Below are 24,755 nucleotides of genomic sequence, written 5' to 3'. Positions count from 1 at the left end.
GTCCCGTCCCTCAGCGGTAGTACCACGCTGGGGGGCGGTAGTACCGCTTATAAGCGGTAGTACCGCGCACCACCAGCGGTAGTACCGCCCAGCACGCCACGACAACTAAACAGACACGGCTTTAGCTCGACGAAACGACAAGAACGGCAAGAGAAGAAGAAACACACCAGCGAAAGACTAAGACACACCTCTTCAAAAGAGGGCGGTGGCCGAGGCCACCTATGTTTGAGTCAAAAGGTATGGCACCACGAAGATTTTAACCTTGGGCCCATGACCAAAACTCGTCTTTTAAGCACAAGTGCCATCAACAATGGCTAAAGTGAAAGACTTGATCAATTTATGCATAATGGAGGGAGGGAGAGTTCATTGAGAGAACAACACTCCCCCTATGTCCATGCCTACACCTAAACTAGACAACAAGTTGAGCGTGATAGGGTGAGCACGGGTTCAAGCAACATTGCTCGAATCAATGATATTTAGCTCATGCCTTAACTCGCGAAATCTTGCTTCATCCAAGGGCTTCATGAAAATATCTGCAAGGTTGTCATGTGTGTTGACATAGTTGAGCTCGATCTCTCCTCGCCTAATGTGATCCCGGATGAAGTGATACCGAATCTCAATATGCTTCGTCTTGAAGTGTTGCACTGGGTTGAGAGAAATCTTGATGGCACTTTCATTGTCACATCAAAGAGGCACTTTTTCATAAGTGACACCGTAATCCTTTAAAGTTTGCCTCATCCATAGAAGTTGTGCACAACAACTATCGGCGGCAACATACTCTGCCTTAGTGGACGAGAGAGACACACAACTTTGCTTTTTGGAATACCAACTTACCAAGGAGTAACCAAGGAATTGGCACCCTCCGGAAGTGGACTTCCTATCCACTTTGTCTCCCGCCTAATCGGAATCCGAGTACCCTACAAGCTTGAAGTTTGATCCTCTTGGGTACCATAAGCCAAAGTTTGGGGTATGAGCCAAATATCGAAAGATTCGTTTAACCGCCACAAAGTGACTTTCCTTAGGTGCGGCTTGAAACCATGCACAAATTCCCACACTCAACATGATGTCCGGTCTAGATGCACAAAGGTAAAGCAAGGATCCAATCATGGAACGATATACCTTTTGATCCACCACTTTACCATTGGGATCTAAGTCGAGTTGGCACTTGGTGGGCATTGGAGTAGAGGCCGGCTTGACGTCACTTAGCTTGAATCGCTTGAGCATGTCTTGAGTGTATTTGGATTGATTGATGAAGGTTCCTTCTCTTCTTTGCTTCACTTCGAACCCTAGAAAGAACTTCAACTCTCCCATGGAGGACATCTCGAACTTTGAGGTCATGAGAGCGGCAAATTCCTCATTGAAAGCTTTGTTAGGAGAACCAAAGATAATATCATCAACATATAATTGGCACACAAACAACTCCCCTTTGACCTTCTTAGTAAAAAGAGTGGGGTCGATTAGCCCAACTTCAAAACCACGGTCTTGTAACAACTCGGTAAGGTGGTCATACCACGCACGTGGGGCTTGTTTAAGGCCATAGAGTGTCTTATTGAGTTGATACACATGATCGGGAAAGTAGGGATCTTCGAACCCGGGGGGTTGCTTGATGTAAACCAATTCATTAATGGGACCGTTAAGAAAAGCACTCTTCACATCCATTTGTTGTAACTTAAAGTTATGATGAGAAGCATATGCAATCAACATGCGAATGGATTCAAGACGAGCAACGGGAGCAAAGGTTTCACCGTAGTCGATACACTCGACTTGGGAGTAGCCTTGTGCTACCAAATGAGCCTTGTTGCGAATGATAATCCCATGTGCATCTTGCTTGTTCTTGAATATCCACTTGGTTCCAATGACATTGTGGTTCCCCGTTGGCCTTGGCACCAATCTCCACACTTTGTTGCACTCAAAGTTGTTAAATTCTTCGTGCATGGCATTGAGCCAATCCGGATCTTCTAGCGCCTCATAGAACTTGTGGGGTTCCACACAAGAGACAAACGCGTGATGCTCACAATAATTTGCTAATTGTCTACGAGTGCTTACCCCCTTTCTTAAGCTTCCAAGCACATTCGTCATGAGATGATCCTTGGTGGAGAGCTTGGAAGCAACCTTGGCGGCACGACGCTCTAATTCCTCCTCGGTGGTGAGTTGAGGAGCGGTTACTTGATCATCTTGAGCGCCGTCATGAGCTTTTTCTTGATCTTAACTTTCTCGGGGGAGAGAACTTGACCTTGGGCATCACTTGGTGTGTCAACACCGTCTTGAGTATGATCTTGCCCTTGGTCTTGTTCCTGAGGTTGAGGGCCTTCATTTTGTTCTTCGGAAGCGTGTGGGCCTTGGGTTGGTGATGGCTCCACTTGAGTGGAGCATTGTCCTTCTCCTTCGGCCACAAGGGGTTCCTCAATGGATAGGATGAAACCAACACCCATTCTTCTTATGGCTTGAGGAGGAATTTCATCACCTACATCACAAGTGCCACTTTGCTCCACTTGGGAGCCGTTATTCCCATCAAACTCCACGTTACACGTCTCCTCAATAAGTCCTGTGGATTTATTGAGGACACGGTAAGCATGAGAGTTTGTAGCATAACCAACGAATATGCCCTCATAAGCTCTAGCCTTAAATTTAGACAACCGAACACCTTTCTTGAGAATGAAACACTTACACCCGAATACCCGGAAGTACTTGAGGTTGGGCTTGTTACCGGTGAGTATCTCATATGGGGTCTTGTTCAAGCCCTTGCGGAGGTAGAGCCGATTGGATGCATGACACGCGGTGTTGATGGCTTCGGCCCAAAAGTTGTATGGAGACTTGAACTCCACCATCATGGTCCTTGCCGCATCCATCAACGTCCGGTTCTTCCTCTCCGCAACACTGTTTTGTTGAGGGGTGTATGGTGCGGAATATTGATGCTTGATTCCCTCATCACTAAGAAATTCATCCAAGGTGTAGTTCTTGAACTCGGTGTCGTTGTCACTTCTTCTTGTCAAGATCTTTGCATTGTGTTGACGATGTGCTTCATTTGCAAAGTCAATGACGGTTTGTTGGGTCTCGCTCTTCCTCTTGAAGAAATACACCCATGTGTACCTTGAGTAGTCATCCACAATCACCAAGCAATACTTCCTACCTCCAAGACTATCGAAGGATGGGGGCCCAAAAAGATCCATGTGAAGGAGCTCCAAGGGCCTCTTTGAATAAATGATAGTCATGGGAGGGTGAGCCTTCTCATGTAGCTTTCCTTCGATACAGGCACTGCAAGCACGATCTTTAACAAAACTAACATTCATTAGTCCACGGACATGGTCCCCCTTGAGAAGACTTTGCAAAGATCTCATATTGACATGGGCTAAACGGTGATGCCAAAGCCATCCCACATCAACTTTAGCCATTAGGCATGTCGCGGTCTTAGTGGGTCGCTCCGAAAAGTTAATCACATATAGACCGTTCTCGACATGCCCAACAAAGACTACTTTAAGAGTCTTGCTCCACAAGAGGGCCACGGTATCGATATCAAAGAAAGTGGCAAAGCCCATGATTGCAAGTTGACGAACGGAAAGTAAATTGTATGCAAGGGACTCAAAAAGCATGACCTTCTCGATCGTGAGATCATGAGAGATGACCACCTTGCCAAGTCCCAATATCTTAGAGGATGAGGCGTCACCCCACTCGACATTGGTGGGCATAGATGGAACTTTGTGCACGTCCACCACCAAGTCCTTGCTTCCAGTCATATGATTTGTAGCTCCGCTATCGAGCAACCATGATCCACCACCGGAAGCAAACACCTACAAGAGATCAATGCTTGGTTTTAGGTACCCATTTTGTGATGGGTCCTTTGATGTTAGTAACAAGGGTCTTAGGAACCCAAATAGACCATTCAATATACTCATGAAGAGAACCAACAAATTTGGCATAAACATGCCCATCACTTGCACGGCATAACACATAAGAAGGATTAAAATCGCCGACTTTGTTGGGAGGGGTGACATTGCCCTTCTTGACATTGTTCTTCTTCTTCTCCTCGGGGACACTCTCTCCCTCCCTCACAAAGGTTTGCATGAGGGGAGGAGGTCGTTTGGTCTTGTCATTCTTCTTCTTGTTCTTGGAGTCGGGCACGTACCCAACCCCTTCCTTGGCCACACCTCCCTTTTGGTTGATCAAGAGATCGTTGAGGTTTTTCTTGCCTTGTATGCAAGTCGCAAGACCTCTCTCAAGTTGCTCCTTCAACTTAGCATTTTCCTCAACAAGATGTATATGCTCACAACACGGGTTAGTAGCATTTGCATTATCAATTAAAACCATATGAGGAAAAGTTGCTTTCTTCTTAGTTAGCTTCACTTGGAGTTGATCATGAGACTCCTTGAGACTAGCGTGAATACCCTTCAAGGCCTTGTGGGCCTTGTCAAGTATATCAAACTCCTCTTTGAGTCTAGCAAGATCAACTGCGAGTTTGGCCTTGTCGGAATTTAGCACACGAGAAACAATGAGGGCATGATCATAATCTTTCTTTAACTTAGCATGATCAACATTGTGTGACTCCTCAAGAGCCAAACGAAGACCACGCTCTTCCTCAAGAGCATTGGAAAGATCCGAAATTTCATCGGCATAGTCACGACTATGCCCTTCCATCTTAGAGATGGTGTCTTCGTAAGCCTCGATCATGTCATTGGCCTCACCAAGTTGTTTCAAGAGAGCAACAAAGTGCTTCTTGGATTTTCCCTTGAGTTTTCCCATAAAGGCCTCAAACTCGTTAGCCTCCACATTAGCTCCCTCAAGTTCATTAATGCTATCCCTTTGGGAAGGATGATTAATGATGGTAGTTTTGATGTTGGAGGTTACCTTGTTGGTGGCTTTAGCCATGAGGCACTTGGCGGTGATGCTCTCGTTGGGTGAGTCGAAGAGAGACACCTGTGACGTTGTTGCAATGGCAACGGAGGCCATGGCAACCGACTCATCATCTTCATCATCGTCATCATCCTCATTGTACTCTTCTTGCACAACCAAAGCCTTGGGAGGAGTCTTCTTGGTGAAGTTGTTCTTGTTGGGGAACGACTTGACCTTGTCCTTTCGGATGAGTTTGCCACCATTGTCTTCCCTCTTCTCATACGGGCATTCTGCAACGAAATGACTCACCTTGCCGCAGTTGTAGCAAGTCCTTACACATTGCTTGCCCCTTGTGCCACTCGAGTTGTTTTTGCTAAAGTTGGGCCTCGAGTTTTTCTTACTCTAAAATTGCCTTGAAGCAAGTGCCATGTGTTCATGATATGCATACTTCGTATCTTCGGGGTTGCTTTACTTGAAGTTGATCATGAGACTCTCTGAGGCTAGCATGAGCACCCTTCAAGACCTTGTGAGCCTTGTCAAGTAGATCAAACTCCTCTTTGAGTCTAGCAAGATCAACCTCAAGTTCGGCCTTCTCGGAGTTTAGCACATGAGAAACAATGAGAACATGATCATAATCTTTCTTTAACTTAGCATGATCAACGTTGTGTGACTCCTCAAGAGCCAAACGAAGACCACGCTCTTCCTCAAGAGCATTGGAAATATCTGAAATATCATCGGCATAGTCACGACTATGCCCTTCCATCTTAGTGATGGTATCTTCGTGAGCCTCGATCATGTCATTGGCTTCACCAAGTTGTTTCAAGAGAGCAACAAAGTGCTTCTTGGATTTACCCTTAAGTTTCCCATAAAGGCCTCAAACTCATTTGCCTCCACATTAGCTCCCTCATGTTCATCAATGCTATCCGTCGAAGAAGGATGATTAATGATGGTAGTTTTGATGTTGGGGGTTACCTTGTTGGTGGCTTTAGCCATGAGGCACTTGGCGGTGATGCTCTCATTGGGTGAGTCGAAGAGAGACACCCATGGAGTCGTCGCAATGGCAACTGAGGCCATGGCAGCCAACTCACCATCTTCATCATCCTCATTGTACTCTTCTTGAACCACCAATGCCTTGGGAGGAGTCTTCTTGGTGAAGTTTCTCTTGTTGGGGAACGACTTGGCCTTGTCCTTTCGGATGAGCTTGCCACCATTGTCTTCCCTCTTCTCATACGAGCACTCCGCAATAAAATGACTCACATTGCCACAATTGTAGCAAGTCCTTACACGTTGCTTGCTCTTCGTGCCACTTGAGTTGTTTTTGTTAAAGTTTGGCCTCGAGTTTTTCTTGCTCCAAAATTTCCTTGAAGCAAGTGCCATGTGTTCATGATATGCATACTTTATATCTTCAGGGTTGCTCTCCTCTTCTTCCTCTTCTTCTTCTTCCACGGTGAGCTTGGCCTTCAAAGCAAGGTTAGGCTTCTTTGCCCGTTAAGAACGGAGCACCACATTGTCGGCGGTCTTGTCCAAAATGTTCATGGCCACAAACTCATCCAACACTTCGCTTGAGGTCAAAGTGTGGAAGTCCGGTCTTTGACGAATGACGGAGGACATGGCCTTGTGGTAGGGCATCATTGCCTTGAGGAATTTGCGCTTGATCCAATTGTCATCCGTTTCCTTGCTCCCGTGATCTCGTAGTGAGACCGCGAGTTTGGTTACTCTCCGATAAAGCTCACGAGGTTCTTCATCTTCCTTCATTGCAAACTCATCGGCCTCATCTTGTACCACTTCATAGTTGGAGCGTTGAATGCTTGCGCTTCCCCGGTAGAGAGACACGACACAATGCCATGCATCTTTGGCCAAGGCGAAGGGACGAACATGAGGTAGGTCTTCGGGTGGAATTGCATCTTGAATGATGAAGAGAGCATTCTCATTGAATTGATTGTCCGCGGCTTCTCGAGGAGTGAAGTTGCTTGGATCATGTGGATAGAAACCTTCTTCAATGATTCTCCAAAGGTTAGTGTTCACATGATTTAAATGACGTTTAAAGCGGTAAACCCAAGAATCAAAATTCTCATTTTTACAATCTTAGGGGGAGGACCGGCATGATTCAAATGAGTGGATGGAACCGGTCCACCATAAACAAGTGGTGGTTCCACATGGGCAAAGATGCCGGTGCCATTCTTGCCACTAGAAGAAGGAGCCTTTTCACTACTAGCTTCCCCCTTGTCGGGGATAGCATCCGACACCTTGTTGGCGGGATCACCCATTTTCAACGGTGCGGTGGATAGTTTAAGCCCCTCAAGAAATTTAGTAAACATGCTTTCAACTTTGGTCGTCATGGAGGTTTTCAATGTCTCCAAGGCCGCATTGAACTCCTCACGAGAGACCGAAATTCCCCCATCTCCCGTAGACGAGATCGGATTCACACCGGAGTGTTCCTACACACCGTCTATGGTATCAACCATACTCTTTGGACGGTAAAGTCCTTAATAAAGAGACGAGGCTCTGATACCAATTGAAAGGATCAATATGGTTGACTAGAGGGAGAGGGGGTGAATAGGCAACTACCAATTTTTAGCTTTTCTTTACCAAATTAAACTTTGCATCAAAATAGGTTGTCTAGGTGTGCAACTAGGTGAGCAACCTATATGATGCAATAACAACAAGCATACAAGCAAGCAAGGGTAGATACACTAAAGAGCTTGCACAAGTAAAGGTAAGAGATAACCAAGAGTGGATCCGATGAAGATGAGGATGTGTTACCGAAGTTCCTTCCTTTTGAGGGGAAGTACATCTCCGTTGGAGCGGTGTGGAGGCACAATGCTCCCCAAGAAGCCACTAGGGCCACCGTATTCTCCTCACGCCCTCACACAATGCGAGATGCCGTGATTCCACTATTGGTGCCCTTGAAGGCGGCGACCGAACCTTTACAAACAAGGTTGGGTCAATCTCCACAACTTAATCAGAGGCTCCCAACAAGACCACGAAGTTTCACCACAATGGAATATGGCTCCGAGGTGACCTCAACCGTCTAGGGTGCTCAAACACCTAAGAGTAACAAGATCCGCTAGGGATGAGTGGGGGAATCGAAAATCCCTTGGTGGAAGTGTAGATCGGGGCTTTCTCAACCACTCCCGAGCAAATCAACAAGTTTGATTGGCTAGAGAGATAGATCGGGCGAAAATGAAGCTTGGAGTATTTAATGGAGCTTGAGCAATAAATGGAGCTTGGAGGAGGAAGAGGTAGGTGAGAAGGAAGAAGGGGACTCCCTTTTATAGTGGGGGCAATAATCCCGTTGCCCCCCACCAACCAGCCCCGCATAGGGCGGTACTACCGCTGAGAGGGGGCGGTACTACCGCCAGGACAGCGGTACTGCCGCCCCAGCCAGCGGTACTGCCGCGCTGAGGAGACTAATAGGGAACAGATCCAATTCTGCGGTACTACTACGGTGGCAGGGCGGTACTATCGCTCCAGGAACGGTACTACCGCCACTATAACCATGACTAGTGCCGCAAAACCCGACACGAGAAAAAGACCTCTCGAATCGAGGCGGTAGGAGCCAGACTGCCCAACGGTACTACGGCAGTGGGGTCAAGGGGGGTAGTACCGCTGTGGAGCGGTACTGCTGCTTGTGACCCTTCGGTCATAGTACCGCAGGCAGTGCGGTACTACCGCTGGGGTGAGAGGGAGAGGGAGAAGAGATCTCTCAAAGAAGCTGAGGACCAGACGGAGGTGCCAGGCCCCCAGCGGTACTACTGCTGTGGAGCCACGGCGGTACTGCCGCTGCGGAGCGGTACTGCCGCTTGTGACTTCTCAGCGGTACTACCGCTGGGTGCACGGTACTGCCGCTTAGACCCAGACAGGACAAGGAAGAGAGGAGAGATCTCTTCAATGGACAGGAAAAGCTCGGAGGGTGAGAAGCTGATGTGTGCGTGATGATTCCACCCATGCAAAACCCCAGCGGACCTCCTCTTGATAGTACGGTGCCCTCTACGCAACTAATCCGCCAAGAAAGAAACGAAAGAGCTACACCGTCTTGTAATACACTCCGAGGGGAAGAAGGCGTCTCGTGCCAGGGGAGAATCTGTGAATAATTCAAAGCACAAGATTAGTCCGCAAACATGTTGTCATCAATCACCAAAACTACCTTAAAAGAGATATGCCGTAACAACGAGGCCATTGCGGTATCAGACTAGGTTGTTGCCACCATCCTATCGTGTTCCTCCCAATGTACTCATCAAGCAACTCTCTCTTGAATCACACGAGGCCATTGTGATATCGGACTAGGTTGTTTTCACCTTACGTATTTTATTATTATTCCGTAGCAACGCACAGGCATTTAGCTAGTAGGTCTAACAAGAATATAATCAAGCCATCCGAAGCCATCACTCACACCTACAAAATTCAATAATGTGGAGTGTTCTCACTTCTCATATTTAAAACTGGTGTCGTCGCTGATTCATCCACATAACGCATCGGAACGCACAACCGGTGCAGTAGACCTAAAGCGTACATCGCATGCACATGTTTTACATGCTGCCATCATCATCAAACGCTAACCCGTCTTCAGGAGAAAGATCTCTATCATCCTTGCCAGTCCGTCCATCCGTCAACGCCACCACGGCGTCCAACGGCGTCACCACCCCGTGCTCGTCCGTCCAGACGCGAATATTCTGGAAAGTCTGTCGTGCGTAGCACCTGCCGACTAGGCATGACACATCATAGCACTTGTCGGCCAGGCATGACTTGACATCTCCACCGAAAGCTCCGTGCAAGACGAAGACGCTCCACCTCCTGCCTCTGTCTTCCAGTTCTGCTCCACAAATGATACTCCCAAGCGAGAAAATGACACCGCAGTACCGCCATCGTCCAATCTGAAGGCCAAAAGTGTATCGCAGTACCACAAACGATCCCCCGGAGCAATACGAGTGTGTAGACAGTAGTTACACGATGTTGCCTTCATCAAGGTAACGACGCAGAACGCCGCCATCGCCTGCCGTCGGCTCGGGTTTCACCGGAAACTATGTCTTTCCGACTCACAGCCGGAACTAAGATGACGGATCTCGAGATCTGACCATCTAGCCTCTGGCCGACCACCTCCGACGAAGGAGTTGGCCACCATCAGCAGCGGCATCGGCCAGATCAGATCTGACCGGAGACGCCGTGTCAACAAGGCCATACCCCCACGAAGCCGCCGGAGCAGCGCCGAGCCGCCCGGAAAGACAAAGACCGAAGGGAGTTTTCTCGCGCCGCCGGGGCCATACAAGGGTTTTAAAAGGGTTCGCTTCGTCTCCGCTTTTCACACACGCATCTCCACCTCCCGATCCCAGTGACGCCCACGCCCATTTTCGTCACCGGCATGTGCTCGCCATAGGCCACCGTCGGCTTCCCATCTTCCCTGGCGCCGCCCCCATTGGGAGCCTTTGGAGGCTATGAACGAGGTGCGCCGGGTTTTCGACCTCGACCTCGCCCAACCCGCTGGCGGCGGCCGCGGTACGCGACCTCTCCCCGATCAGGCCCCTTGTCCCGCCATCCCGGCCGCCAGCCGTCAGCGTCGCGCCATCGTCTTCACCTTGGTGCCGCCATCTCCTTCTTGGCTATCCTCGACTTCTACGCCCGGGGACTGCCCTGCCTACCTATCTCCACCAGCGAGCTCTGGGCGGCCTGTCCTAGACAAGAAATAGTGGATTTCCTTGCCGGCTCTAGCGACGAGCTGCGCGCGAGGATACACGGGAAAAAATTGTAGGAGGGAGGACCGTACAGTTCGGCATGGCCGGGTTCCGGCCGGTGCACTCGCCGCCGGCATTGCCTACCAGGCCATGTCACGCTGGCACTTCCCTGCCGGAGTGCCGGGCCTGGACGTCAAGGCGGAGAACGGCGTCCTCCATCTCGGATGGAAAGGGCGCATGGTGGCCGTCGCCTCCGCCTTTCATTAATCTGGTGAGCTCGACCATCATTGCCGTCACCAGATAAATGCTTATTAATTCTTCCATGTGTGTTCCACCTAGGGGGCCGTCCTCGGCCGAGCGCATAGCCGTCGCACGGAAGGGAGACGAGACTACATCGTCCGGGAGAGAATAGGCTTGGCCGGGATGCCCACTTTCTGTTCGACGGAATGCCGGCCTCACCAACGCCATGCAGGGCGATCGACCGTTTACGCATCGCATCCTACTCCATCAGAATCCTCTAAAGCTGGTGAGGATTAGCATTGAAACCGATCATTTTCCCCTTGATCATTACTTGGAGAGTTGGTGTTTGATATGCTGTGCCAAGCTAGAACATACACTGGATATTTCAGGCTTGCATTCATAATTTCTTATGCTGATCAGTGATCACTTTGCTCTACTTTTTCTTTAAAAAAGACCAATGCGGCTTATATGCTTCAGCACACTGTATACCGAAGTTATGACGTTATCCAAGCAACCCACTTTGAAGCAAGCCCGGTCCTTTTCTCATTTCAGCAATCAAGTGATGGATTCAAAATTCTTTTTTTTACGGATTCGAAATTCTGATATGTACTAACTGTTTCTATGTGTTTGTAGCAACTTTTAAACAATGTCTTCACACATCAGCAATTTTGACTTGTAAGCACATGTTAATTCAGTTTGCAGAATGAAATCTTAAATGACATTGTGATTTGCTTACACAAACACAGCTATAGCAAATGAGATAGGGAGTTTAAGTGATCATTCAGAGTCAGTGACATCCGGTTAGTAACCTAATATAATAAAGAACATATTTCTGTTTCTGGTTCCTGACCATAAAGCCCACAAGTGAGAAATTGCTGTTTTGAACTCAGGACTATCTTTTTTCTCAGTAAGAAGTGTTTCTTTTTTTGCCCTTCTGCATGCTATGCAGCAACTGGATGCACCATCAGAGTGGCTGTGAGATTGTAAGGTTGAATCTGAATTTGGGGAATCTGTGTTCTAGCGCCATTAAACATCAGGTTGCTGGGCGTTCATTTAGGATACAAGATCAAACATTAGAATTCACGAACATCTTTCCGGCAAATACAAATCAAGTTGTGTATAGATGGGATGTCGCTTGCCTGCTTTGATGATTACTAAAGATTTGAGAGAGTATAAATGTAGTATGGGCATTTTCTTCTGTTATCTTTCTTGAGGTGTTATCACAACATGTTTTTTTTGGTGAATTATTGTTCTGTGAACTTAACAAATACGTGTTGTTACAGATGTGCATAGTGCTGAAGTAGATGCTGCATATGAGCATCACGCAATGGCTAACACCGCCACAATGAATGAAAGGTACAATTTCAGAAAAAGCAATATCTGAATTTTTAATTTTTCATTCACATTCTCGGTGGTTTTAGTGCTAATAATTCAGAATCAATGATAGGTTTATAAGGTGTTTGCTTAGAGCTTTGACTATTTTTTATGCTGATGTGTGACTCTCATCGAAAAAAATTGTATTCTTTGACATTTTTCTTTGGTTAATTGAGTTGATGTCAGTCAAATCTTAAGCAATGGATATCATTCATACTTTGAATTCCACTGTTTTCTATGAGAAAAAAACTGTTGTCAGATTATATGCTACTCTGTTGTTGTGTTACAGAACATGTCCTTTGGTCTTTGTTTGATCTAAATAACAGTTGCATTCATCTTCATCCATTTATAAGTATGCTTCATATACCACTTGTGACTTGTGTTACTGTCTACTGTCATATCAGGACATGAAAAGCTAATTCCTTCTCCCTTGTGTTCTCTTTTTTGTTAAAATTATTTAACACAAAAGAAAGAAAAATCAATCCTCCTTTGTACTAATCTTACTCTTTTCAATTTAACTAAATTGGTTGTTTATAGGAAAATGATGTGTCTACAGATAACTACTGCACAAAATTAACTCCATCTAATACCCATTTCTCCTGTGGAGAAATATCTGAGCATGCTTATCAGTGCAATACTGTGAGAAGGTATCATTTGCTGCATAATTTTCAGAGGACTCATCTGGCAATCTGTTGCCTTTTCAATTTCAACTACATGTCTGGTTTTACACTATCCATTTCGGACTTTTGTACCTAGCTATTGCTGTGACAAAAGACCTTTTCTCTAAAAATGTAAGCTGGGGCCAAATGTATTGCTTACAGTCAATTTTCTATCTATATTGCATTTTTCTATCTATGTTGCTGGGGCCAAATGTATTGCTTACACTATCCATTTCAGACTTCTGCACGTGTTCCTAATGTTTCCACCTCAGTTTTCTTCACAAATTTGATTGACCATAGAAAATAGTGCGTCCCCAGACCATATTTTTGGGGAGATTCCTTGGAACATTTTAGGAAGGCACAGATTAAAGAGGTAATTTTCATATAATCTTCAGCCGTAACTGGAAGCTTGCCAAAGCTGATTTACACATAAATAGATTGCAGAGTTTCCGCGTTGTGGAGTGGCACACTCAATAGCATAAGTTGAAGTATCCCACTAATCTGAAACTTTGTGACTATTGGGCAGAGGAGAAAGAAATGAAGGCATCGTTCTTTTAGTTCAATCACCTGAAACATTACCCCTTATCTGAAGCATAGATTAAAATCGCTGGCGAAATTACCGCTATAGCGGCTCAGAATCTTCCGTGCGATTTGCTTCCTTCCCAGAATCGCGGGAGTTCGCGCCTTCCTTCCTATAATTTTGCTGCCAATTCCTAAACTCTTTTGCCCACGATTTTAATAGCCTTCCTTCCTATATGATCTGAAGAGAGGAGGGGGGCCCTTATCTGAAGAGAGGAAGGGACATTCTATACCAGTAAGAGCATCTACAGCCGGACGCCTCAAACCCGCCTCATACGCCCGGGCGGGCCGCCCAGTCACTGCATGGTCACGATATGGGGGTGCCCGGGCACACCCGCCACGTCGGACCTGGCCCACACTGGCCCACCCGACCCCACATAAATTCCTCCCCATCCGCTCCCGGACCAAACCATAGCCACTTCACTCCCCTTCCCCACCCAAGCTTGTCTCCGGCTCCTTCCGGTCGTCTCCAAGATGGCGGGCAGCGGATACGAGTCCTTCACCTTCAGATCCGTTGACCACAAGCTCATCCCACGCGGCCCTGTGGAGGTGATGGCCGGCCGGCCGGCTTGCGCTTCGCCGCTCCCGGGAGGAGGCTCGTGTGAGGCAGCGCTCGGACTCCTTCCATCGGGAATCCATTGCGTACGCCCAAATGGCGCATGGATCCGGCGCTAGGCCAGCCGTAGCTTCCTCGCCGGAGGCCGTGCGGTTTGTCTGGCGTCCAAACGCACTGGCATACGCGCAACCCCTCCGTTGGCGTGCCGAGCATGGGGACACACCATTTATATATGGCAAGATGATTGGTTAAACTAGATCCATATATTAAGTATCACATGTCCTTACAAAAACACCCTTTAACAAAAAAGAAAGAAATCACTTGATAGTATTGATGGTCATTAATTTGATGCAATATTTACTGAATTTTACCTTTTGAAGCCTAGCATTCGAGCGACGTCTCGAGCCTTGTCTCGAGCTTTATATGGTGGAGGAAGCCCACTCGAGCGACGCCTGGCATTGCTATGGTTCATTCTTTCTACTTTTGGCTTTCCTCCTGTCTGCTCATTCTTCATAGAAAGATCATCACAATTTTTCAACTTTCTCATCCTTTGCAATTGCATTCATCTCATCTAGGTTCTCTCCAATTCCCTCTTTAGAAATGTTGGAAGAGTTGAACCTCTAGATCCTCCTCTTCACCTTGAGCCTTTTCAGACTTTGGGCTAACCTCATCTTCCTCAATGCGAGCAGGGAGTGAACTTGTCCTCGTGAGTCTGAAAAGACCGGAGGTGAAGAGGGGAATCCAGAGGTTGTACTCTTCCAACATTTCTGTAGAGGAAACTGGAGAGAACCTATATGAGATGAATGCAACTGCAAAGGATGAGAAAGTAGAAAATTGCGATGATCTTTCTATGAAGAATGAACAGACGGTAGGAAAGCCAAAAGTAGAAAGAATGAACCATAGCAATGTCAAGCGTGGCTCAAGTGGGCTTCCTAGCGCCACCATCAAAGTCAATCATGTGTTGGTTCCACCACCTTTTCCGCGATCCTAGAAGCTGTTGCACAACCTATACTCTGCATCAAGTCGTCCTCCATAGCTTGCATCTAACCGTCGAGGCAACCACAGGATCTGGAGAGAGGAACCCTTGCAAAGACCTTTTGTTGGACCCACAATCCGCGGCGAGGCTGTCACCACAGGACTGCCATCTCATCGGAGATAGCCCTACCCAGACACGTCGGCCAAGTGGTCGGATCTTGATCAAGGAAGACCAGTCTGTGGCGCCGCAGCATATCGTCTGCATCAAGTCATCCTCCATAGCTTGCATCTAACCGCCGAGGCAACCACAGGATCTGGAGAGAGGAACCGTCGCAAAGACCTTTCTGTGGACCCACAATTTGCGGCGAGGCCGCCACCGCAGGACTGCCATCTCATCGGAGATAGCCCTGCCCAAACCCGTCAGCCAAGGGGCCAACTGGTCGGATCTTGATCAAGGTAGACCAGTCTGTGGCGCCGTGGCCTGCCTAGCCGCAGCAGCCACGTTAGATCCATCCGGGGCCTCCCCGTGACGACGACGAGTGCGAGGGAGTAGATGACGGCTCCGGAACCTTAGATCTGAGGAACAAGTTGGAGGCACCAAGGTGAGGCAGCACACGTCCTCGCCGCCGTCGGACGACCGTCCGCTGTGGGGCTTAGACCGGCGGCCTCCGACAACGACGAGGAGGGAGGGAGTAGCAGTGGTGAAGGTTAGGAGGAGCCTCCCCATGACGGCGACAAGTGCGAGCAGCCGTCGAAGGGTCAGCACACGCCGACCGAAGAGGAGATGGCGGCTTCGGGACCTTAGATCTGAGGAACGGGTTGAAGGCATCAAGGTGAGACAGCGCACGTACTTACCGCTGCCGGACGACCGTCTGCCGCGGGGCTTAGACCGGCGATTTCCGACAACAACGGCGAGGAAGGGAGTCGCAGTGGTGAAGGCTAGGACGGGCCTCCCCATGACGGCGACAAGTGCGAGCAGCCGTCGAAGGGTCAGCACACGCCTACCGGAGAGGAGTTGCGGCTCTCGGACCTTAGATCCGAGGAACGGACCTTAGATCTGAGGAACAGGCTGGAGGCACCGAGGTGAGGCGGCGCACGTCCTCACCGTCGCCGGACGACCGTCCGCCGCGGGGCTTAGATCGACGGCCTCCTCCGATGACGGTGAGGGAGGGAGTAGCAGTGGTGAAGGCTAGGACGGGCCTTCCCATGACGGCGACGAGTGCGAGCAGCCGTCGAAGTGTTAGCACACGCCAGCCGGAGAGGAGTTGCGGCTCCGGGACCTTAGATCTGAGAAACATACCTTAGATCCGAGGAACGGGTTGGAGGCACCTAGGCGAAGCGGCACACGTTCTTGCCGTCGCTGGACGACCGTCCGCCGCGGGGCTTAGACCGAGGGCCTCCGACGACGACGGTGAGAGAGGGAGTAGCAGTGGTGAAGGCTAGGAGCGATGGCGGTGCGGCCTTCGGAGTCGGCCGTGAGCAACCCAAGAGGCAGGTTATTGTACGCATCGTTTCTTGACTCCCCATTGGTTTTGGTGTATATTTATGCTGGCATTTGGACTGGTCTCTTAAATGACCTTCCATTAGAGAAGATTGTCTTATAAGAAGCAAAGTTTTAGATAGCCTTTTCATGACCATAGCTTGTATTGTATTTTCCAGTACCAAAATGGCCATGGCTCAGGATCAGCAATAAGTTTCTATCTTAATTTGCACAAAACATTGCACCGGAAAAGATTGTTATTTCGTCCTATCCATATTATTTGTTGTTCAAACAGATGTATCTAGCACTAAAATACGCCTAGATACATCTGTCTGTGTGACAAGTAATTTGGATTGGAGGTAGTAAGTTGATTAAGTCCTCCTGCGCATATGCCAAGTGCCCAAGTGGGGTTGTATGCACAAAGAAACACTCATGGAGAGAAACTTTGTATTTTTGCTCCTTCAAGCGTGCCCTATTCCTGGTTGTGGATATAGAGGCTTCACGGGATGTTGGTCAGGCCACTTTCTTGTAAACCATAGTACCGATTGCTTGCACTTTATCTACGGCCAGTCATTTGAACCGGAAGAAGTTCTGCTGTGAAATCAAAGCAGCTAGTAAGGGGATCCCTGAAAACTGCATGCAACTGAAGGCCTCTGTCACAAACACAAAGGAGTGGGGAGTCTTGCACACTACAGGCTACGGAAGCCTTTCTTTCGGTTCCATATATGATTTTTGCAGTTCTAGTAACCTCACTGTCTCAATGCAAAGGTGTGTAGCAGTGTAAACTTATTGTGCAAAGTAATTTCAGCAAGTACATGTATATATGTAAAAGCACTGGTTCCACCTGGCGATTACAGCATTGTAAAGGCTAGTCTAAATATAGTACAGTACAAAAGAGTTCCACAGTTCATTTATTTTATTCTCCAAGTCCTTCTATACTACTCCATATCTCGCTAATACTGCTTATGAAACCCATTTACTCAGATCAACAGAGACACCATTATCATCAGAAAAGAAGGCCGATCCTGTGATGCTGCTATGGTGATTGGTTCATGAACCTGATGTTGAATACTCCCTCCGTTTCTAAATATTTGTCTTTCTAGAGATTTCAACAAATGACTATATACGGAGCAAAATGAATGAATCTACACTCTAAAATATACATCCGTATGTGGTAGTCCATTTGAAATCTCTAAAAAAACAAATATTTAGGTACGGAGAAAGTACTAGTCAAGATGCATGGGCGACGCTAATGAAGGCAGGGTGGGTACTTACATTGCCTTCCTGGAGCACCATGTGGAGGGGCAGGATCTGCATCACCAGCGCTTGGACGTCTCCCTGCGGCAGGTCAGCACAAGCCGTGAGCACGATGGGCTGCAGTTCCTTGTGCTTGCTCATGAAGCAGCGCCGCAGGACGAACCTCCCGTACCAGTGGTTGGACAGGCTAACGACGTGCTGCATGAGCCTGGACAGGAGCCGCCGCCTGAACTCATTCCTGTCCATGTCGCGGTCGAGGAAACATACAGACCTTATTATTAATAATATGACCGTATGCATTGTTTTGATGCAGAGGGGCCTAACCCCTTTTTAAAAAAAAATGTCGCGGTCGAGGAGGCCCTGCACCAGGCAGTTACTGTATGTGGTGGCGAGGCGATCATGCAAATTGGGTAAGTAAAATCAGCGATCTGATACTCACGCAGGGGTTGGGCAAGGAGACGGGAATTTTTTTCGGGGAGCGAGAAGAGGAGAGGGTGGGGAACGGTGAGGAGAGTTTTTTTTACAGAGAGCTTTTTTTTTCTTTTTTTTGAGGGGTGCTTTTCTTTTTTTCTTTTGAGGGGTTTTCAGAGAGAGCTTCGTTTCTTACGCATACGAACAGGCCTTTTGGCTGGGTTGGCCCGGCCCTTTCGTAGAAGCTAGAACCTCGGAATGCGCTGCCCAGCGGCCGACGCACTGAATAGTCCCACCTCGCGTAGCCAGCATGGAGAAAACCAAATTAAATAGCGTCGCCTGGCGTAGCTAATCTTCGAGCTTGGTGGCGCAAGCTTGTAAGAGAGCTCCTGTTTGACGCTAGCAGCTTTCGCGCAGGGTTTGCTAGCGCTGCCTTTTATAAGCACCAGCCACAGTGGCAAATCCGTTTTATTTGCTAATTTTGAACATTTCTTGGGGGGAAAATGAGAATAATGTTTGAAATATGAAAAAAAAATCAATATTCGAACAAAACCTTTAAAACGCAATTTTATTTTAAAAGGTGAACAGAAATTAAAAAACGTGAACAATTTTCTTATACGCTGAAAACTATTTGAATATACATTGAACATTTTTGTAATATACTCTGAACAACTTTTAAATGCACATTAAACATTTTTGTGATATATCCTGACCAATTTTACATTGAACATTTCTGTTATATCCGCTGAACAGTTTTTTAATACATAATGAACATTTTCTTAAGATATGTTGAACATTTCAGTTATATACTTTGTACATTTTCTTTAATATACGATGCACATTTTTGCAATACATGTTGAACTTTTTGTATAATACACAAAAATTGTGAACAAATTTTGAAAATGAGAACACATTTTGGTCTTTCATACAGTATATGAACTTTTAGAACAAGTATTTGAAAACATAAAAAGAAAATAAAAAGAAAAGGAAGAAAAGAAACGAAAAAAAGAAACAGAAAAACAGTGACGCCTACGTGGGCCGGCCTAACTGGGAGTCCATTCAGCGAAAGCACGACGTTCTGACGCCCACGAGCGTCAAATAGGATCCACCAGCTTGTAACCCCAGATGATGAGTGGGGCATGACGGGAAAGGACTACTGGGCCCGGTCGTGTCGGCCCTTGACCCAATTACATGTGGAGGGTAGCTTCCTGGACTGCTGGGCCCGGTCGTGTCGGCCCTATATCCAATTACGTGTGGGGGCAATCACCGTCAGTTTTTTTGATCAACTATTATCATTTTTGCTTGACCTGACTTTTCATGTAAATATATTGTCATTTTTGCTTGACTGCACTCCTTTTCTTTTATAAAGAGTGAAATTTGATCAAAAAATCTCTTCTAAAATAGCATCACTGCCCTTGGGCACCTTATAGAAACCGTGAACAAAACTATTACATCCACATACAATTTAGCCCTATTTGATAACTTAATAAATTTGAACTAAAATCACGACGAGTAATTTGGAATGAAAGAAGAATGTATTTAGGGAGTATTACAGTTTTTAGGAATACCAGGGTTTTCATTACTGTGAGATGTTTGGCAACGACAAAAAACGGTACTATTAATACTATAGTTTTCCCAAAACCATGATATTTTTTCTACATACAAAATGAATCTCCAGCCTCTCATTTTTCTTCTTCTTATAAACTGATAACACGAAAGAACTAGTGTTATCTTCGCCTCGCTCCCAACCCGTTGTCGCCGCCTGTCGTCTTGGTCGGTGGCCATGGAGAAATCAAAGAACGGCAAAGGAGAGGAAAACGGTCAGTGCACTGTCCTTCATTGCATCCTCCTGCTTGCCCTCCTGTCGCTGCTTTCCCTACTAAAGTCATGCCCTCCTAAGAGCATCTCCAACCGTTGGCCCCCCAGAGGCACGTAAAACCGTCGCCTGAGGGCGAGCTGGCGCTAAAATCGTCGAGGGGGAGAGCGGGTTCCCAGCCACTCGCCCCAGGGCCGCTCCCAGATGCGGATTATTAAAAAAACGAAATTCGGCAAAGTTCGATAAATTGGACAAAACGTTTGGCTAAAGTTCGGCAAACCTGACATATATTCGACATGTTCGACGTTACATAATTTATTTAAGAAAACACCAATTAAGGGGCGAAAAAGTCGTTGAGCGCGGCGAAGTCGTCGACGTCGCCGCCATCCTCGTCGGCGGCGGCGGCCTTCTCCTTCTTGACATGGCCGCCCCTGCTAGACCCCTGCCCGACATCGCCCTGGAGGATCGGTGGCGGCGGCGCGTCGTCGTCACTGTTGTCGAGGACGACGACGCCCCCCTCATCCCGGCCACGGCGCCGAGCCTCAAACCGCTCGTAGGCGCGGCGCTGGCGCTCCAGCTCCGTGTGTGTCTAGTCTTCGCGCAATTACATGTGGGGAGTAGCTTCCTGGATTGCTGGGCCCGGTCGTGTCGGCCTATATCCAATTACATGTGGGGGCAATCACCGTCAGATTTTTTGATCAAATATTATCATTTTTGCTTGACCTGACTTTTCATGTAAATATATTGTCATTTTTGCTTGACTGCACTCCTTTTCTTTTATAAGGAATAAAATTTGATCGAAAAATCTCTTCTAAAATAGCATCACTGCCATTGGGCACCTTATATTATCATTTTTGCTTGACTGCACTCCTTTTCTTTTATAAGGAGTAAAATTTGATCGGAAAATCTCTTCTAAAATAGCATCACTGCCCTTGGGCACCTTATAGAAACCGTGAACAAAACTATTACATACACATACAATTTAGCCCTATTTGATAACTCAATAAATTTGAACTAAAACCACGACGGGTAATTTGGAACGGAAGGAGAATGTATTTAGGGAGTACTACAGTTTTTAGGAATACCAGGGTTTTCATTACTGTGAGATGTTTGGCAACGACAAAAAACGGTGCTATTAATACTATAGTTTTCCCAAAACCATGATATTTTTTCTACATACAAAAAGAACCTCAAGCCTCTCATTTTTTTTTTCTTATAAACTGATAACACGAAAGAACTAGTGTTATCTTCGCCTCGCTCCCAACCCGTTGTCGCCGCCTATCGTCTTGGTCGGTGGCCATGGAGAAATCAAAGAACGGCAAAGGAGAGGAAAACGGTCAGTGCACTGTCCTTCATTGCATCCTCCTGCTTACCCTCCTGTCGCTCCTTTCCCTACTAAAGTCATGCCCTCCTAAGAGCATCTCCAGCCGTTGGCCCTCCAGGGGCGCGTAAAACCGCCGCCTGGGGGCGAGCAGACGCAAAAATCGGCGAGGGGGCGAGCGGGTTCCCAGCCGCTCGCCCCACGGCCGCCCCCAGATGCGGGTTATTAACAAAACAAAATTCGTCAAAGTTCGGTAAATTGGACAAAACGTTCGGCTAAAATTCGGCAAACTTGACATATATTCGACATGTTCGACATTACATAAGTTATTTAAGAAAACACCAATTAAGGGGTGAAAAAGTCGCTGAGCGCGGCGAAGTCGCCGATGTCGCCACCATCCTCGTCGTCGTCGGTGGTCTTCTCCTTCTTGACATGGCCGCCCCTGCTGGACCCCTGCCCGGAATCGCCCTGGCAGACCGATGGCGGCGGCGTGTCGTCGTCGCTGTCGTCGAGGACGAGGACGCCCCCCTCGTACCGGCCACGGCGCCGAGCCTCAAACCGCTCGTAGGCGAGGCGCTCCAGCTCCAGCTCCGTGTGTGCCTAGTCTTCGCGCGCTTATTTGAGGGCCGCCGTGTCCTCGAGCTCCTCCTCCTTGACGCCGCCGGCGAGCCCGGGCTCCGTCTTCATGACGGGGAGCCCCGGCTCCGTCTTGACGGCGGCGAGCCCCGACTCCGTCTTTGGCTTGACGTAGCGCGGAGGAGCCGAGGAGGAGGCACGCCTGCCACCCTCGTTGATGACGATGTCGGCGTTGCGGGTGTGCCTACCGAGCAGCGTCTCCGCGGCTGGCTCGGCCTTGACGCCGAACAGCGCCGGCGAGCCGGAGGAATGGGAGGAGGAGCAAGAGGAGGACTGAGAGGAGGAAGACGAGGAGGAGCCGAACCTCCTGGGCGCCCATTTCTCGGCACTCCGACGGGGGGGGGGGAGGAAGGGGCGGCCGCCACGGCAGGGTATGCCATCAGCGGGTTATTGCCGCCCTTGAGGTATGCCAGCACCTCGTGGAGTGTGCGGCCAGGGGCGCCACACCATACGCGGCGCCCATCGCTGTTCTTGACGCCGCCGACCACCGACGCCCCGTTGGTGGACGCCTGCCAGCGCTGGAAGTACGCCGCCCATGACGCGTGGTTGTCGGTGGCGTACTGGGGGAGGGCGTGCTGCTCTCCGGCAGGGATGCCCGCATGCGGTCGACCTCGGCGGCGAAGATGCCAGAGCGCGTGTCGACGTCGAGCACCGGGGGGATGGGGACGCTCCCGTTGCTAAGCCTCCACCCTGTCGGCCCGACGCGCATGTCCGGCGGCTCTGGGATGTTGGCCTCGAAGAGGAGGTGCGCCTCCCACTCGTGGAGCGAGCGGCGGCCGAAGCCGTTGGCCGCCGGGGAAGCGTTCGGCCATCGCTGGAGAGAGAGGGGAAGGGGAGATAGGCAGAGCTCGGCGGAGGACGGGAGAGAGGCAGAGCTCGGCGACTGCTTTGGGCTCGAGCTGGTGTGGCCAGCAGCGAGGGGGGCGCTGGTTTTATAGCCCCGCACCGTGTGTACGCGTGGCGGAAGGGGAGGTGTCGCCGCGCCCGCCCGACCGTGACGCGCCGCCCGTGAGGAATCAATGGCAAGGCTGACCGACGGCAACCTTGCCATTGATTCCCCGCGGGAAACCGAGGCATTCTGGGGAAGATGAGGTGCTTGTCGGTGACTCGGCGGGCTCGCAGCTCTTTCGCGCCAAAACCACTCGCCCCGGCGCCCTCGGGCGCTCCCAGCACGTCGTGTGATGACCCACAAGTATAGGGGATCTATTGTAGTCCTTTCGATAAGTAAGAGTGTCGAACCCAACGAGGAGCAGAAGGAAATGATAAGCGGTTTCCAGCAAGGTATTCTCTGCAAGTACTGAAATAAGTGGTAACAGATAGTTTTGTGATAAGATAATTGTAACGAGCAACAAGTAACAAAAGTAAATAAGGGGCAGCAAGGTGGCCCAATCCTTTTTGTAGCAAAGGACAAGCCTGGACAAACTCTTATATGGTGTAAAGCGCTCCCGAGGACACATGGGAATATCGTCAAGCTAGTTTTCATCACGCTCATATGATTCGCGTTCGGTACTTTGATAATTTGGTATGTGGGTGGACCGGTGCTTGGGTACTACCTTTACTTGGACAAACATCCCACTTATGATTAACCTCTATTGCAAGCATCCGCAAATACAACAAAAGTATTAAGGTAAACCTAACCATAGCATGAAACATATGGATCCAAATCAGCCCCTTACGAAGCAACGCATAAAGTAGGGTTTAAGCTTCTGTCACTCTAGCAACCCATCATCTACTTATTACTTCCCAATGCCTTCCTCTAGGCCCAAACAATGGTGAAGTGTCATGTAGTCGACGTTCACATAACACCACTAGAGGAGAGACAACATACATCTCATCAAAATATCGAACAAATACCAAATTCACATGACTACTAATAGCAAGACTTCTCCCGTGTCCTCAGGAACAAAAGTAACTACTCACAAAGCACAAACATGTTCATAATCAGAGGGGTATTAATGTGCATATAGGATCTGAACATATGATCTTCCACCAATTAAACCAACTAGCATCGACTACAAGGAGTAATTAACACTATTAGCAACCTACTAGCGCCAATCCCGGACTTGGAGACAAGAATTGGATACAAGAGATGAACTAGGGTTTTGAGATGAGATGGTGCTGATGAAGATGTTGATGGAGATTGCCCTCTCCCGATGAGAGGAGCGTTGGTGATGACGATGGCGATGATTTCCCCCTCCGGGAGGGAAGTTTCCCCGGCAGAACAGCCCAGCCAGAACCCTAGATTGGCTCCGCCTCGTGGCGGCGGAGTTTCGTCCGAGAAGATGGCTTATGATTTTTTTCCCATCGAAAGAGTCCATATAGCAGAAGATGGTCACCGGAGGGCCACCAGGGGGCCCATGAGGTAGGGGGGCGCGCCCAGGGGGGTAGGGCGCGCCCCCACCCTCGTGGGCAGGGTGTGGCCCCCCTGGTGAAGTTCTTGCTCTCAGTATTTTTTATATATTTGGAATACGTCTTCCATGGAGTTTCAGGACTTTTGGAGCTGTACAGAATATGTCTCTAATATTTGCTCCTTTTGCAGCCCAGAATCCCAGCTGCCGACATTCTCCCTCTTTATTTAAACCTTGTAAAATAAGAGAGAATAGGAATAAGTATTGTGACATAATGTGTAATAACAGCCCATAATGCAATAAATATTGATATAAAATCATGATGCAAAATGGACGTATCAACTCCCCCAAGCTTAGACCTCGCTTGTCCTCAAGCGAAAAGCCGAAATCGAAAAAATATGTCCACATGTTTATAGATGAAGGTGTCGATAAAAATAAAATACGGACATGAGGGCATCATGATCATTCTTAGAACAACAACTTATATAATTCTTGTCATATGACATCTTATGCTAGAGTAATAATTCAATCACAATATCAAGTATGAATAGTAAACTTCATTGAAAACTGACAAACTATAATCTCAGTCATTGAGGCAATTGCAATT

At 48.2% G+C, this 24,755-nt stretch overlaps 1 protein-coding gene across 1 annotated transcript; it reads left to right on the top strand.

Moving 5' to 3' along the window:
• The first annotated feature begins 9,400 nt into the window (after positions 1 to 9,400).
• Positions 9,401 to 14,575, top strand: LOC125554103 (uncharacterized). Its single transcript, XM_048717711.2, has 4 exons — positions 9,401 to 10,767; positions 10,836 to 11,022; positions 12,020 to 12,092; positions 12,648 to 14,575. The coding sequence occupies exons 1-4, from the start codon at positions 10,597 to 10,599 to the stop codon at positions 12,685 to 12,687; spliced, it is 471 nt and encodes a 156-aa protein (XP_048573668.2). The 5' UTR covers positions 9,401 to 10,596; the 3' UTR covers positions 12,688 to 14,575.
• The last annotated feature ends 10,180 nt before the right edge of the window (positions 14,576 to 24,755 follow it).

This window comes from Triticum urartu, chromosome 4A (assembly GCF_056163025.1).
Source record: "Triticum urartu cultivar PI428250 chromosome 4A, HENAU_Tu73, whole genome shotgun sequence".
NCBI classification, from domain to species: Eukaryota; Viridiplantae; Streptophyta; class Magnoliopsida; order Poales; family Poaceae; genus Triticum; species Triticum urartu.
The sequence above is the reverse complement of the archived record's forward strand: the minus strand, read 5'-3'. Positions and strand labels throughout refer to the sequence as shown.